The sequence below is a fragment of the Martes martes genome, assembly GCF_963455335.1.
Source record: "Martes martes genome assembly, chromosome: 16".
NCBI lineage: Eukaryota > Metazoa > Chordata > Mammalia > Carnivora > Mustelidae > Martes > Martes martes.
Window position 1 is genome coordinate 1944795 of NC_137904.1, and position 14141 is coordinate 1958935.

The 14141-nt window shown below is 60.8% G+C and overlaps 2 protein-coding genes across 2 annotated transcripts; both read left to right on the forward strand.

Moving 5' to 3' along the window:
- The first annotated feature begins 1796 nt into the window (after positions 1-1796).
- Positions 1797-7600, forward strand: BCL6B (BCL6B transcription repressor). The gene is made up of 9 exons (XM_080826743.1): positions 1797-1901; positions 2375-2565; positions 2816-3037; positions 3148-3495; positions 3750-3874; positions 4655-4819; positions 4903-5033; positions 5150-5287; positions 5605-7600. Exons 1-9 carry the CDS (start codon positions 1899-1901, stop codon positions 5719-5721), a joined length of 1440 nt encoding a protein of 479 aa, XP_080682869.1. The 5' UTR covers positions 1797-1898; the 3' UTR covers positions 5722-7600.
- Positions 7601-10251: 2651 nt separating this feature from the next.
- On the forward strand, positions 10252-13970 carry SLC16A13 (solute carrier family 16 member 13). The gene is made up of 4 exons (XM_080826777.1): positions 10252-10637; positions 10781-10924; positions 11540-12277; positions 12982-13970. The coding sequence occupies exons 1-4, from the start codon at positions 10439-10441 to the stop codon at positions 13176-13178; spliced, it is 1278 nt and encodes a 425-aa protein (XP_080682903.1). The 5' UTR covers positions 10252-10438; the 3' UTR covers positions 13179-13970.
- Positions 13971-14141: the final 171 nt, after the last annotated feature.

The window sequence follows — 14141 nt, forward strand, 5'->3', positions numbered from 1 at the left end:
GACCAGGTAACCCCAAATCAACTCCATCCTGATACCCAAGGGAGCCCCCAGTCGGACTCCCACCTCCAGACTCAGCAGAGGCCACAGTAACCCTCACAGACAAAAGCCACATCACGGTCCTGAATCCCGAGGGGTCCCAGATTCCCAGTTTCTCCGCAGTTCTTTCCTGCGCCCAAATAAAGACACCCTCGGGTCAGATAAAGACACCGCAGGCCCGTAGGCAGCTCCACGGATAATGGCCAGTCGTTACCGGGCACCCGTGGACTCTCTTGAACCCAATGCAAGTCCTGCTTTGCAGCTAGAACTCAGCTCTGCACCCCCTCCTCCAAATAAGCATCACGTCCCCCCAACCTCTCCCCAACCAAAATATGAGGGTGGGACCCGTGCCTATCTCCCAGATCAGGGACCTCCAATTAGGGTTATCGGTTATCGGGCCCCTCCTGCCCTCTCTCCCTCCTTTTACCCCCGAGGCCCTCCCTGTTTTTCCTTCTCTCTGTCCACCCCACCCAACCCTCAGATTAATGTTCGCTAAAAATTCACCTCTACCGACAGATAACAGGGTCTAGCTTCACGAGAAAAGAGAACCCTGAGCTCCCAGGGCGCAGACCCCACTCCTGGTCCCACCAGTTCCCTTGCTCCCAGAGCCCAGCTCCCAGCTCCCAGCTCCCAGAGCGGATTTCTCACCCCAGATTAGGAACCCCGGCCTCGGAGGGAGGTCCCCTCTGTCGCCTAACTCTCCCTCCCTCCGCCCGGCCTTCGTCCCCCACCCTACCCCCCAGGAGACAGAGGGACAAAATCAACCATCGCAAAGGGGAGGAGGACGAAGGCGTCCGCCTCTGAGACCGAACGGATCCTGCGCCCCGGTCCGAGTGGACCCCAGCCGGGTGGAGACGGCGAGGCGAGCCCAGTGCTCGTCCGCCCCCTCGTGGAAGGAGTCGAACATTGCGGGGGGTTTGCCTACTTGCCGCGCTGGACCGGGGCGTCCCGCCAGCCTCCGAGCGTAGCCGACGGGCGGGTGCCCGAGGCCCTAGCGAGCTGGGGCTGGGGGAGGGCGAGCGGGCTTTGGGCGGGAGTCTGTCTCTCTGGATCCCTACAAGGATTCAGAAGGGAGCCGGGAGCGAGAGTCCGGACGCCCAGGTCTCCTGAGCGTCTCTCGGCCCCCGCCCGGGGCTTTCCCCACCTCCTCGAGGGGAAGCAGCTGGCGGAGCCGTCCGGTCGCAGGACAATGGAAGGAAACGAACTAGAAATCATATCCGTCCCCTCCCCGCCCCGCCCCGCCCGATCAGAGCCCCCCTTTCTGCAGGCCCTGCCGGAGGACCCTGTCATTCGCACCGCGCCCTCCCGCTGTCTGGGACCCCACGCGAGTGCGCCGGGGTCTCCCCAAACCGGCTGCCTCGCCGGGTTCCCCTCCATCTCCCCTGACACCGTCCGTGGGAAGGGGGAATTCTGCTGTGTTCACTCTCCAGTTAACAGGCACCCCCTTTCGAAAACCAACACACGGATTTTCGCTGCCCCAGGCCCCTCGACGACCCGGCTCGCCCCTATTTCCAACATCGCTATCCCCAGCCTCTTCCCCAATGCCAGTGTCCCTTCGCCGGTCCCACTATTCAGGGACCCCTTACGTTACGACCACCCAGGGTTTCTGAGGTCCCGCCCTCGGGCCGGAGACCCCGCCCCGGGCTCGCCATCTGGAGAGCGAGGGAGGAAGGAAGGATACAGACCCAGGCGTTCACCCCACCTCCACCCCCGCCCCCGCCATCCCGGCCAGATAAAGGAGCCGACGCCAGGAGGGGAGAGAGACCCCGCCCCCGAGAAGAGACGCCGCAGCCCCTGCGGGACGGGGGTAGGAACGACAGACCGAGGGAGCCGGACTCCTGGGTTCCCGAAAAGGGCTGCTGATGGTAGGAAGACTGAGGCCCGGTGCTTGGGCTGAACTAGGGGTCCGGGACTAGACAGGAGTGGAATTCCGTGCTTCAGAGAGGGTGCCTGGGTGGGATTTGAGGGGTGTGGACGCGGGCCGTCCGGGGTGCCCGGGCAGGTCGGACACCTGAGATTCCGGCGCGCGGTGAGGCCGAGGGGAGCGGGGCGCTGCTGCGGCTCCAGCAGTCGAGCCGAGGGCGCCGCGGGCCGGACTCCCCACGCGGGCCGTCGACGCCGCGGCGTGGGGACATCCACCCCGCGCGGGCACCGTGGAGTCCAGCCGGGAGGCGAGCGCCGGTGGGCGGGGAGCGGAAAGCACTAGACGGACCCCACGAGGCTGCGCGAGCCGGGCGGGGGGCTCGGCCCGGGCTGCACGTCGCGGAAGGGGCGAACCGCGAAGGGAAGGCGTCTGAGCACCGCCTGGGTCGCTGAGCCCTTTGCCGGGCACCCGCAGGCCTGCGTCGCCATGGGTTCCACCGGCGCCGCGGAGGGCGCGCTGGGCTACGTGCGCGAGTTCACCCGCCACTCCTCCGACGTGCTGGGCAACCTGAACGAGCTCCGCCTGCGCGGGATCCTCACCGACGTCACACTGCTGGTCGGCGGGCAGCCCCTGCGAGCTCACAAGGCGGTTCTTATCGCCTGCAGGTTCGAGGAGGGCCTCGGGGGGCGTGGGGGCGGGACCCAATGGGGAAGGGGTGGTGTCATAAGGTCCTCGGGAGGGGATCCGGGAGGGGATCCGGAGCCAAGCCTTCGGGGAGCAGGAGGCTGAGCGTCGAGTCGAGCGCGTCGGGGATCTGGGGGGGGGGGGTTGACGGGGAGGAGGTGGGGTTTCCTCGTGTTGCGTGTGTCGGTGGGTTCCCCGGGCCCTGACGTAGCCTATCTGCCTTCTCTGCAGTGGCTTCTTCTATTCAATTTTCCGAGGCCGCGCAGGCGTGGGGGTGGACGTGCTCTCCCTGCCCGGGGGCCCCGAAGCCGGAGGCTTCGCTCCTCTCCTGGATTTCATGTACACGTCACGCCTTCGCCTCTCTCCTGCCACTGCACCGGCCGTCCTCGCGGCCGCCACCTACTTACAGATGGAACACGTGGTCCAGGCCTGCCACCGTTTCATCCAGGCCAGGTGAGGGGGCCCTGGCTCGGTGTCCTCCCTTGGGTGAGGTGGCATCCCAGGTGTCATGGGCAGAGACCAAGATCAGGAAAGAGCACTAATATCCATCGCACTTTTCCCAGCTATGAACCTCTGGGCATCTCCTTGCGGCCTTTGGAGGCAGAACCCCCGAGGCCCCCAACGGCCCCTCCACCAGGCAGCCCCAGGCGCTCTGAAGGGCATCCAGACCCACCTACCGAGTCTCGCAGCTGCAGTCAAAGGCCCCGCAGCCCAGGCAGCCCAGACCCCAAGGCCTGCAACTGGAAAAAGTACAAGTTCATCGTGCTAAACTCTCAGGCCTCCCAAGCAGGGAGCCTGGCGGGGGAGAGGAGTGCTGGTCGACTGTGCCCCCAAGCCAGGCTCCCCAGCGGCGACGAGGCATCCAGCGGCAGCGGCAGTGAAGAAGGACCCATTCCCGGTCCCCAGAGCAGGTACAGACCCTGGAACCTCAAGAATTGGCAGAGGCCAGCCTCAGCTGGGAGGCAGGGCCACCAGGCCTGGGTGGTCAGGAGCGGGGAGGGAGGGGGTGGGACTTCCGTGGCACCATCAGTTCTGGCTCACTGGTCAGTGTTGGCTAACCTCCAGAGGGAAAGCCAGCCTCTGGCTCCGAAGTCTCCAGGTCAGAACGCCTCCCCCCCAATAAAATCTCTCCTAATCCTTTTCTCTGGGCTTGCCACCTGCCTAGGCTCTCTCCATCTGCTGTCACGGGACACTTCAAATGTGGGGCTCCAGTCAATACCCCCCATCTCCTCACAGCCCCGGCTCAAGAGACCCCTGCATCGCAGTCTGGGCGGGCTTGTCCGCCACCAGGTCAGAGCCCTTCCTTTTACCACTGCCCTTGGCTTTTCTCCTTAGGCTGCTCAAGGCCAGTTCGCGCCAAAAGGAAAGGCCGGTCCCAGTTACTGCAAATTGGAATCACCTAGGAGCTCTTAATAACCCCATTGCCCAGGTCACACCCCACAGATCAGAGTGTCTGGACGTGGGAGCCAGGAATCGGTATTTCTTTTAAAGCTTCCAATGAGCCGCCAAGTTTGGGAACTTCCGGCCTATTCCCATCAGGGCTGAGTGGTGGGCCCAGGGTTTGGCAGGGCCTCTCAGGCAAGCTGTCGAACAGAGCAGTGGTCCAAGAGAGGAGAGAGAACAGAATCTTCACCCAGTACCTGGGGCCTCCACCTACCACCACCACTATTTTTTTTCAAGATTTTATTTGTTTATTTGACCGAGATCACAAGTAGGCAGAGAGGCAGGCAGAGAGAGGAAGGGAAGCAGGCTCCCCGATGAGCAGAGAGCCCGATGCGGGGCTCGATCCCAGGACCCCAGGATCATGACCTGAGCCGAAGGCAGAGGCTTTAACCCACTGAGCCACCCAGGCGCCCCCCCCCACCACCACCACTATTGAAGAGATTAGCAGAGTAGTCTGAAGTCAGACTGACATGAAGTCAGATCCTGGCTTGGCCTCTTACGAACCATGGGACCTTGACTAAGTCAAATGAGCTCCAAAGCTTTAACAGTAAGTTGGGGGGAAAGAAAACCCACTAGGAGTGTGGTTTGAGGACTCACTGGAATTGTCATTACCCACCCCCCTCCCAGGAAGCGAACCCTTCAGCTGCCAGAACTGTGAGGCAGTGGCTGGGTGCTCGTCGGGGCTGGACCCCTTGGCTCCCGGGGATGAGGACAAGCCCTACAAATGTCAGCTCTGCCGGTCTGCCTTCCGCTACAAAGGCAACCTGGCCAGTCACCGCACGGTGCACACAGGTAAAGGAGGAGAGGGTGCCGGCCCTCGTGCCCGCGGGCGTCCTAGGGCCGAGTCCCTGACCTCCAGGCCCCCCTGCCCTCAGGGGAGAAGCCCTACCACTGTTCCGTCTGCGGAGCCCGCTTCAACCGGCCGGCCAACCTGAAAACGCACAGCCGCATCCACTCGGGAGAGAAGCCCTACAAGTGTGAGACCTGCGGCTCGCGCTTCGTGCAGGTGCGGGGCGCGTCTGGGAGCCCGCGCCGGGCGGATCTGCCAGAGGGCGGGGCGCGCCGTCGGGGAGGGGGGCGTGCCTCCTGCCCGCGCCGTCTGAGGTCCCCCTGCCTTCCCAGGTAGCGCATCTGCGCGCGCACGTGCTGATCCACACCGGGGAGAAGCCCTATCCTTGCCCTACCTGCGGCACTCGCTTCCGCCACCTACAAACCCTCAAGAGCCACGTTCGCATCCACACGGGGGAGAAGCCCTACCACGTGAGTGCCCGACCTGGCCTGGCGTTTACCTGGGGGCGGGGCTCCGGGAGGAGCGGGCCTGGGCCTCCGGGGGCTCTCCGAAGTGGGCGGAGTCCTGGAAGATAAGGGGCGGGGCCGGGGCTGGGAAGCGCGCTGGGCGCGGTCCGGGGGGCGGAGCTAGGGATGGAAGGGGCGGGGCCTAGCGCCGCGCCTCTGCGGGGGACCTAGGGAGACGCGAGGACCGAAGAGCGTCTCTCCCGCGGAGAGCCGGCCCGGACCGCTGTCCCTCCGGGGTGGTTGGGGACGGGGCGGGAGCTGAGCCGGCTGCCCCCCCACAGTGCGACCCCTGCGGCCTGCATTTCCGGCACAAGAGTCAGCTGCGCCTGCACCTGCGCCAGAAGCACGGGGCGGCGACCAACACCAAAGTGCACTACCACATTCTGGGGGGCCCCTAGCTGCGCGCGCCGCCCGGATCCCACGAGCCTCCCGGAAACCCGGAGAGCCGCGGGCTTGGGCGTGGGGGGCGTGCGAGGCCCCCCGGGTGTCAGAAACGGCCACCACCTTGAATTCTCGCTGGGGAGAGCAGGGGTGGCGGGTCTACGCTTGATCTGCCTCTGTTTTGCTGGTCAAAACCTCTTCCCCACGATCCAAGTTGTTTCCGAGGAGACAGCCGGCTGGGAGCTGCGGGGGGGAAGGGTGGGAGGCTGGAGGGAACGGCCCTCCCCCTGCAGCGCCCCTCTCATTTGGTTTCTCTGTAAATATAATTTATTGAGGCCTGTGGGTGGCACCAGGGCCTTCATTCCATGGCATTTCCCACATCCCCCTTCCAGAAGTGTGATCCAAGGTGGCCTGAAGCACAAGTGTGTGGGGTCACCGCTCTGCTGGCAGAGATGAGCACCTGACTGTCTCCTTTGGCTTGACTGTTTCATGTGTATGCTTGTCATAACTTCATCTTCAGAGTTGTCTCTCCTGTCCGTGTGCTTGTCCATGCGTTGGGAATGGAGAAAGGGTCTCTCTGTGTCCTGTCCCTCCCAGTCTTAGGTCTGGAACCTTATTTGTTCTGGGGCAGCTCTGGGGACATGTGGGGTTGTGGAATTGGGTCAGGAACCCTCTTTGGTGTTCTGGGTATTGTAGGTTCTCTAGCGGGCTAGAACTGCATATAGACTCCCCTCTAGTTCCAAGACTTAGAGGACCATTTTTTGTTTTTGTTTTTGTCTTTGTTTTTGTCTTTGTTTGGTGAGCCAGAAATGGAGGTCTGGTCACCTCGGTTTGGCTCCACTGTGTCGATCTGCCATGCGCTGGGCTTTAGTTGAGCCCAGAATCCTTCCCCTGGGGCCTGTTCTCAGCACTGGGTTGATCCCTTCCTTATCAGAGATGACACAGCCTTTTCTGATTCTGCCCAGACTCGAAGAATGCTATGACCTATGGGAGAATTATTCAACTCTATCTTGACTAAGAGATAAAGAGCCATGACTAGTCCTTAACTGTAGAGGTGTCTGGGTTCCAATGTTCCTTGGGGTTCTTTCTGAGACAAGTTCCTTCTTCGTTTAGTGGGTTTTTGGACATCATCTGGCAAGTGTCCAGATTCCAGAAACTTCTTTCCCTCTAGAAGTCACAGGCACCTGGTATCTTTCTTACCTTAGAAAAGCTAGGTCTGTGACCTGGCTTTCCTGTCACTGCATTCCTGTCTGGAACTGGTGAATGCAGTAGAACCTTCCACAGGGAGAGAAAAGGGGCTGAGTTCCTTTCTGGATTTGCTGTAGTTTGTGCTTATGATTCGGATTACTGTTGGGATTAGAGATTTACAAGATTTAGAAGAGTAATTGACTGGTGGTCCTTCTAGTTGACCAAGTATGTCTGGGTAGGATTAAGAGGTTGGTTGAGGGGCACAGTCTGTCCATTGTAGGTCAGGTAAGTAGAAAGTTGGGAATGGGGTTGCCTCTTAACTAGATGGAATGTCTGGAATGTGAGATGATACTCTGAACCCTTCATTTACAGTCCTTCCCCTGCTGTCTTGGGACCTGTTTGATTGTGGGGTATGGATGGAGGGTAAGGAGCACTTTGAAATTTGCGAGGTGGGCTTCCACGAGCTGGGTCAGGACTAATCGCCGCCACTTGAGGACCAGTGAGAAAGCAACTTTTCTTTATCATTCCGTCTTCCTCCCCACTGCAGAACGGAAGCAGGGAGAGATCGCAACAGAGAGATATTAGAAGGAACCATGATTGATTTTTCCCCCCCAATTGGATGGGCAGGTGGAGGTCGCTCGTAGGGGTGGAAATGTTAGATCTTGCAAGATCTGAATCTTGGAATAAAGATGACTCTCTGTGCTGCCTACTGTGTCCCGGGTTCTTGCCTGGGAGGATCTGGGAATGGGGTGAAACGGGGCAGGGGTGGGGGGAGGGTTCTTCCCTCCTAGATTCTGTCTCCTGTTCTGTGCCCATTCGACCCCCCCATCCCATCAGACACTTCCAGTGGCCCTTGTTCTCCCCTGCCCTGCGCTTGCCTCCAGCTCATTGTGTAGGAACTGGTGACTTCATGAAGTTTCTCCGGAGCCACCTGCATCCTGCGGCTCTGAAGTCACTTCCTGCCGAGGTGTGGAGGCAGCAGGGAGAAACCAGGAAGCCACTAATAATACCAGGAGCCTGGGGGATGCATCCGTGCTGGGATCTGAATGCTTGGGACACCCCCCCCCCAACACCACCACCAGCCCCACCCCCCCCAAGGAAAATGGACAGGACTTGGGTCCCCTGAGGACAGAAGAGCATGCAGATGGCAGGGAGAAGGGAAAGCCTGTGGTCCGGCCCCTCTGCCCCTCCCCCCCCAGGCCCCCCTGCCCCTCCCTCCCAGGCCCCTCTGCCCCTCCCCCAGCAATGGGGCCTTGGAATCCACCCAGCGCCCAGGCAGTGCTTCTCTCCCACCCTTTCCCTGTCCCATTGTGTCCTGGGTGTGCAGCTCTGTTCGCCCGCCGGGGGCAGAGGGTCACAATTCTGTTAAGTTCCCTCCCTTTTCGGACTTAAAATTCCTCATCTGGGGAATAAGCCCATTAACATGGTCTTCAGTTCCTGCCCACATTTACAGTTTGGGGGTGTGTTTCTCCATCTTAAAACTCATGACCTACATTAGAGCTATTTCCAAGTAAAACATAAAACAAAATGCCTACACTGAAACCTCCCTCCCCACCTGGACCCTGGCCACTTCAGCTTATGCCCTGTCGAAAATGAAACCAGCTAATATTACTTAGGCTGTGGTACCCGTCAGGTCCTAAACTAAGCATTCTTGTGCATTCTTGCCCAGTTTTGAATTCCACTCCCCTAATAACCCTCAAGAGGAGGTACCATTATTATCCCCAATTTACAGTCGGGAAAACCAACTGAGAGGCTCGACATCTTGGTGATCCTATGTCCTCTGTGTACTTAGTGTCCCTATATACAGCCACATTGACGGCCTCGTCTTGGCCTATTTCCCACCACCCAACATGTTGACCCCACTTAACAAAGTTTGGGGGGGTATGATAATTTTTATTTCCCGCATATAAAATTATAGGGCTCAATATGCTTTTTTAAAATTACACAGCCCAGGAGTGCCCGGGTGGCTCAGTTGGGTACGCCCCGGACACATCATCTCAGCTCTGGTCATGATCTCAGGATGGTGAGAGAGAGAGAGCCCCATGTCAGGCTCTACACTGTGCAAGGAGCCTGCTTAAGACTCTCTCTGCCTCCAGGTCCCCCCCCCCACCAGGTCCACCCCCCCCCCACCTTGGCCTGCACATGCACACTCTGTAAACAAACAGACAAAAAGCAGCCTCCCATGTGTCACTTGTCTGGGTATGAGCCCTTGAGCCCAAGTTGCAAGGTCAAGGTCCTGGGGGGCAGGAATTATAAGGAAGAAACAAAGCCAAGCCATCGGTGTTGTGTAAAGTGGAGAGACTGGATACTGGTTGAATAGGAGGGGCTGACCGCGGGGTGATAAGAGCTTCTCTCTTTCAGCAACCCCATCGGGACATCAGAACCTGCTGTTAGGAAATAGTTTTACCAGAGGGCGGAGGAAAAGGTTTCAGCCCCACTGAGGAAGGGGTGTAGGTGGTGCTGGGAGGCCCTGAGTGCGTCCACGGCCGCCCTTCCTCTCCCGGGTTATTTTTGGTCTCTGTGACTTGTAGATTTCCTGTTAGCGAGGACAGAAGCAACAGGAACCGAGTCGCCACTGCAGACACAAATGCCAGCAGTTCAACAGTCCGTTTCCCCAGTCTCTTCCTCGGCCCCGGAGCCCCTCGGGGATCCGGGCATCGGGGTTCTAGTGTGCCCGGGCGCTGGGACAGGTATTTCGTTTGAGTCTCAGGGCAGAACCCCTACACTCACCCCGACCTGACCTTGCCACTGGGCCCCTCATTCAGCAAGTTAGTGTCCTCCTCTCCTGAACCGGTTTCCCCCCCTCCACTCCCCACCCCCCCATGAACTCCCTCCGTGAGGGTCTTGGTGCGGGATCCTGGACTGATCGGCTGGTGAGGTGGACGGGAGACGCAACAGCCTCTGGGCAGGTCCCTCGGTCACGGGGGGCCCAACGAGTCTGCCTCCCGCGGGCCCCCTCCTGACGCATGCGCCCCACTCACTGTCCGGGTCCAGAACCGAGCTCTAAGCCCCGCCCTGCCCTCCTGGCTCCACCCCCACCCCCCCAACCCCCCCCACCCCGGCTCGGGGGTCCCGCTTCCCCACCGGCCAGCGGTGGACAGGCATGACGGCCGGGACGGCGGGTAGGTGATGACCTCAGGGATCGCAGCGATAAGACGGGTGCATAACCCGCACCGAGGCTGGCGCGCTGCAGAGCCGGCGCCCAACCCCGGGGCCGCCTCCCGGCTTCAGGCTGAACGTCGGGGCCCCGCCCGGGCCCGTCCCGCCCAGGCCTCTACCGGCTGCGCGCGGCCCACGGAGCCCCGCCCCCGGGAGCGCCGGCGCCGAGGCCGCCCGCTCTCCCCACCTAGGCTGCCCGGCCCGGGGAGAGGCGCAACCGTCCGCCGCAGCCTCGCTGCCTCCGGGGCTCGTCGGTGCCTTCCTCGGCAGCGGCAGCAGCCTGGCCTCCGCCGCGCGGCTGGGCGGCCCGGGGGGCAGAGGTGGGGGGCCCCGCGCCCTGCTCCCGACCGGGCTGCGCGGAGCGGCGGCAGCCCCGAGCCCTCGCCGATGGCGCCCAGGGCCGAGCCACCCGACGGGGGCTGGGGGTGGATGGTGGTGCTCTCCGCGTTCTTCCAGTCGGCGCTGGTGTTCGGGGTGCTCCGCTCCTTCGGCGTCTTCTTCGTGGAGCTGGTGGCGGCGTTTGAAGAGCAGGCGGCGCGGGTCTCCTGGGTCGCCTCCATAGGGATCGCCGTGCAGCAGTTCGGGAGTGAGTGCCGCGCCCGGGTCCGCCTCGCTCCGTGGGACCGGGAGGGGGGTAAGGGCACGCTGGGGAGGAAAGGGCGGGGCTGGGGAGGCTACTGGCCGAGGCCGCCAGAGAGATCCTCGCACGACTGTCTTCCTCTTTCTCAGGTCCCGTGGGCAGTGCCCTGAGCACGAAGTATGGGCCCAGGCCTGTGGTGATGGCGGGGGGCCTCTTGGCTGCGTCGGGGGTGCTGCTCGCCTCCCTTGCTACCTCCTTGACCCACCTGTACCTCAGTATCGGGCTGCTCTCAGGTGAGACCCCAGACAAGGGCAGGAGAGGCCAGCTGCCTCCGGACTTTCACCTTCTTCCTGCCAGCTCCGAGGGGCTAAGGAGGAGCCGATGGAAGGTTTTGGCCGGCGCCTGTGCCCATAAGGGAAGGACATCTTGAGAGCGTTGACTAAAGTGATCAGCGTGTGCAGGGATATTGAGAAATTCAGAGATGTTGAGGCCAGAATTTGCAAGCCCGGGACTGGTGGGGCTGGAGTGTCAGAGGAAGAATGACCATGAAGTTGTGCCAGGCATCGTGGCTGCAGAGTAGATGCCATAATCCTAGTGTAACAAACAAAGAAAGGTTCTCGAAGCTTGTGTAACTTGGCAGACGGAGATCACACAGCCAGAAGTGGTATAGCCCGAGGTATAGATCCGAAGTTGGGACCTAGTTACTGTGCACGCAGTATTTCTAAGCCTCCACAGTCCCGTCGGGTGTCTTACGTCTGTCTTGCAGAAGAGGAGACCGAGGCTGGGAGAGGAAATAAAATACACAGGGTCGTACTGCTCGAAAACCAGGCCTGTGCTACTGTGGCGGGATTACCCGGTGCCCGGGAGGCCTATGAGTCCCCCAACCCCTCTCTCTTCCTTTTCGACAGGCTCAGGCTGGGCTTTGACCTTCACTCCGACGCTGGCTTGCCTGTCCCGTTACTTCTCTCGACGGCGATCCCTGGCCACAGGGCTGGCACTGACCGGCGTGGGCCTCTCTTCCTTTGCCTTTGCCCCACTTTTCCAATGGCTGGTCAGCCGCTATGCCTGGAGGGGGGCCCTACTGCTGGTGTCTGCCCTCTCCTTGCACCTGGTGGCCTGTGGTGCTCTCCTCCGTCCGCTCTCCCTGAGGGAGGACCCTATTGTGGGCGGCCCTGCGGCCCAGATCACTTCCCTGCTGCATCACGGCCCTTTCCTCCGTTATACGGCTGCCATCACGCTCATCAACACTGGCTACTTCATTCCCTACGTGCACCTGCTGGCCCACCTCCAGGACCTGGATTGGGACCCACTGTCTGCTGCCTTCCTACTCTCAGTGGTGGCTGTCTCTGACCTCGTGGGACGTGTGGTTTCTGGGTGGCTAGGAGATGCGGTCCCAGGACCTGTGGCGCGACTGCTGATGCTCTGGACCGCCCTGACGGGGGTCTCCCTGGCCCTGTTTCCTGTGGCTCGTGCTCCCACGGCCCTAATGACTCTGGCTGTGGCCTACGGCTTCACATCAGGGGCCCTGACGCCGGTGGCCTTCTCCGTGTTGCCTGAACTGGTGGGGACTGGAAGGATATACTGTGCCCTGGGACTGGTGCAGATGGTCGAGAGCATTGGGGGGCTGCTGGGGGCTCCTCTGTCAGGTAAGGGGGATCAGGTTTCCCCGGGGGGGGTGTCACAGCCATGTCATGCAATTTGGGGAGGGGACTATTGATGTTATAATGTGCATGAATATTGCCCTTGGGTATGGCACAGAACACAGCCTCCATGGCCAATCCGAGCAGCCCCGAAGTGGGTCCAGGGGGCAAGGAAATGGGGGCTGTGGAAAGACTCTGAGGAGCTATGAGGACCCCATGGCCGGGTATCTACAGCTTGGGTGCTCAGAGGACCTGGCTGGACCCAGCCAGACGTAGCCTGCAGGTGTCTGGCCCTTCCCTTGGCCTACTGGGCCCCCCCGCCAGCTGTCTGAGCTGTCGGGTCAAAGTTCTCCACAGCCCAGATGCCAAAACCTTCAGACCCTTAACTTTCTCCTCTTAACTATTAACTGAAAGTGTAGACAGGAGGGCCACAGTTGCTTGAAAGAAAGGCACAGGTGCGCCAGCCCCGTCTGGATACCCAAGTCTCCGCTGGCTGGCCTGGAGGCCCTCCCTGAAGGCAGGAAGGAGGGTGAAATTACCCTCCAAAAATGACATGTAGAAACCTTGGGACGCCAGAGTTCTCGAGCTCATCCCGTCCTGCCTAGTGAGTTCGAACTCCTCCGAGATGACGGGCTAAGGGTTACGCTCTTCCCTTCATCAGTGTCGGGAACTGGGGCTCCCACGCGTGTTCTTTTCTTTTTTGGACCTAGGCTACCTCCGGGATGTGACAGGCGACTACACAGTTTCTTTCGTGGTGGCCGGGGCCTTCCTTCTGGCAGGAAGTGGTATCCTCGTCACTCTGCCTCACTTCTGCTCCCCGGTCTCCGCCTCCAAGCCCCGGGACCTTGTCACAGAGTCAGTGGACACCACAGTCTCTCGGACCAGGGACGCGCTGGGAGAGGACTGAACTGCCAAAAGGGGCTGTCAGACCGAGAGGCCAGAGCTCAGCAGCTCCAGATTCTCCTCCTCTGGCCCATCCTGGTGCGCACAGAACCACAGTGCCTTAAGCATCTTGATCGGCTCCCCCACAGGGCAGGCCCGGGGTGGGGGGTGGTCCTGCATGGTGTGCGCCAACCCCCTAGTATTTTGCTGAGGACTCTCATCTCCTCTTTGCTCCCATAACCTTTACCGAAGGATCCAGGAGCTCAGCCTGCTCCCCTGAGCTGTGAATCAGCTGTGACAACCGAAGGCCAAGAGACTTAATGTGTTTTACATGTGATCTCTAGTGTCGCCCACCAGCTTCCTTCTCTGCGGGCAGGTGCTTGGGAAAGGGGGATGCCCTTTTGAGATAAAACTGAATAAGGAAATGGGGTGATCGTCAGAACCTCAAAAAGACCTGGGGCCTGTATGCTTGGGTTGGCCGAGTGGGCTCGTGGCTAAGACGTGGAGGGAAGGCCCCCACTTTAACCCTGGACTCTGCTGTCTGGACCACAGCCCCTCTGTCTGGCCCGCAGACCTCCCCTTTCCTACTGTCTCCCGAGACTTGGAGGATGGTGCTGAGGACACGGGGGTGGGAGGGTGGCTTGGGAGAAGAAGCTGCTGCCGTGAGAGCTGAAGTCCGGTCCAGCACTTGCCTCGGGCCAGGGGAAGGAGCCTGAAATGCGGGGAGGGGTTAGCTGGGGGGTCCGGATGGGGCAGATGGCCCCCTCCCTTCTGAGCCCTCACCCCAACACACTGAAGCTGACAGGTAGGCAACTTCTCCGAGCTTCCCTGTGTTTTTATTGTTTTTTGAGAGAGAAAAAAGGAGTGACAGTGGAAGAGGGGCAGAGGGAGAGAGCGAGCGAGAATCTTAAGCACGCAGCATGCCCAGCAGGGAGCCCCCTGGGGGGGGGTTAATCTCAGGACCCTGAGATCATGACCCTGAGATCAT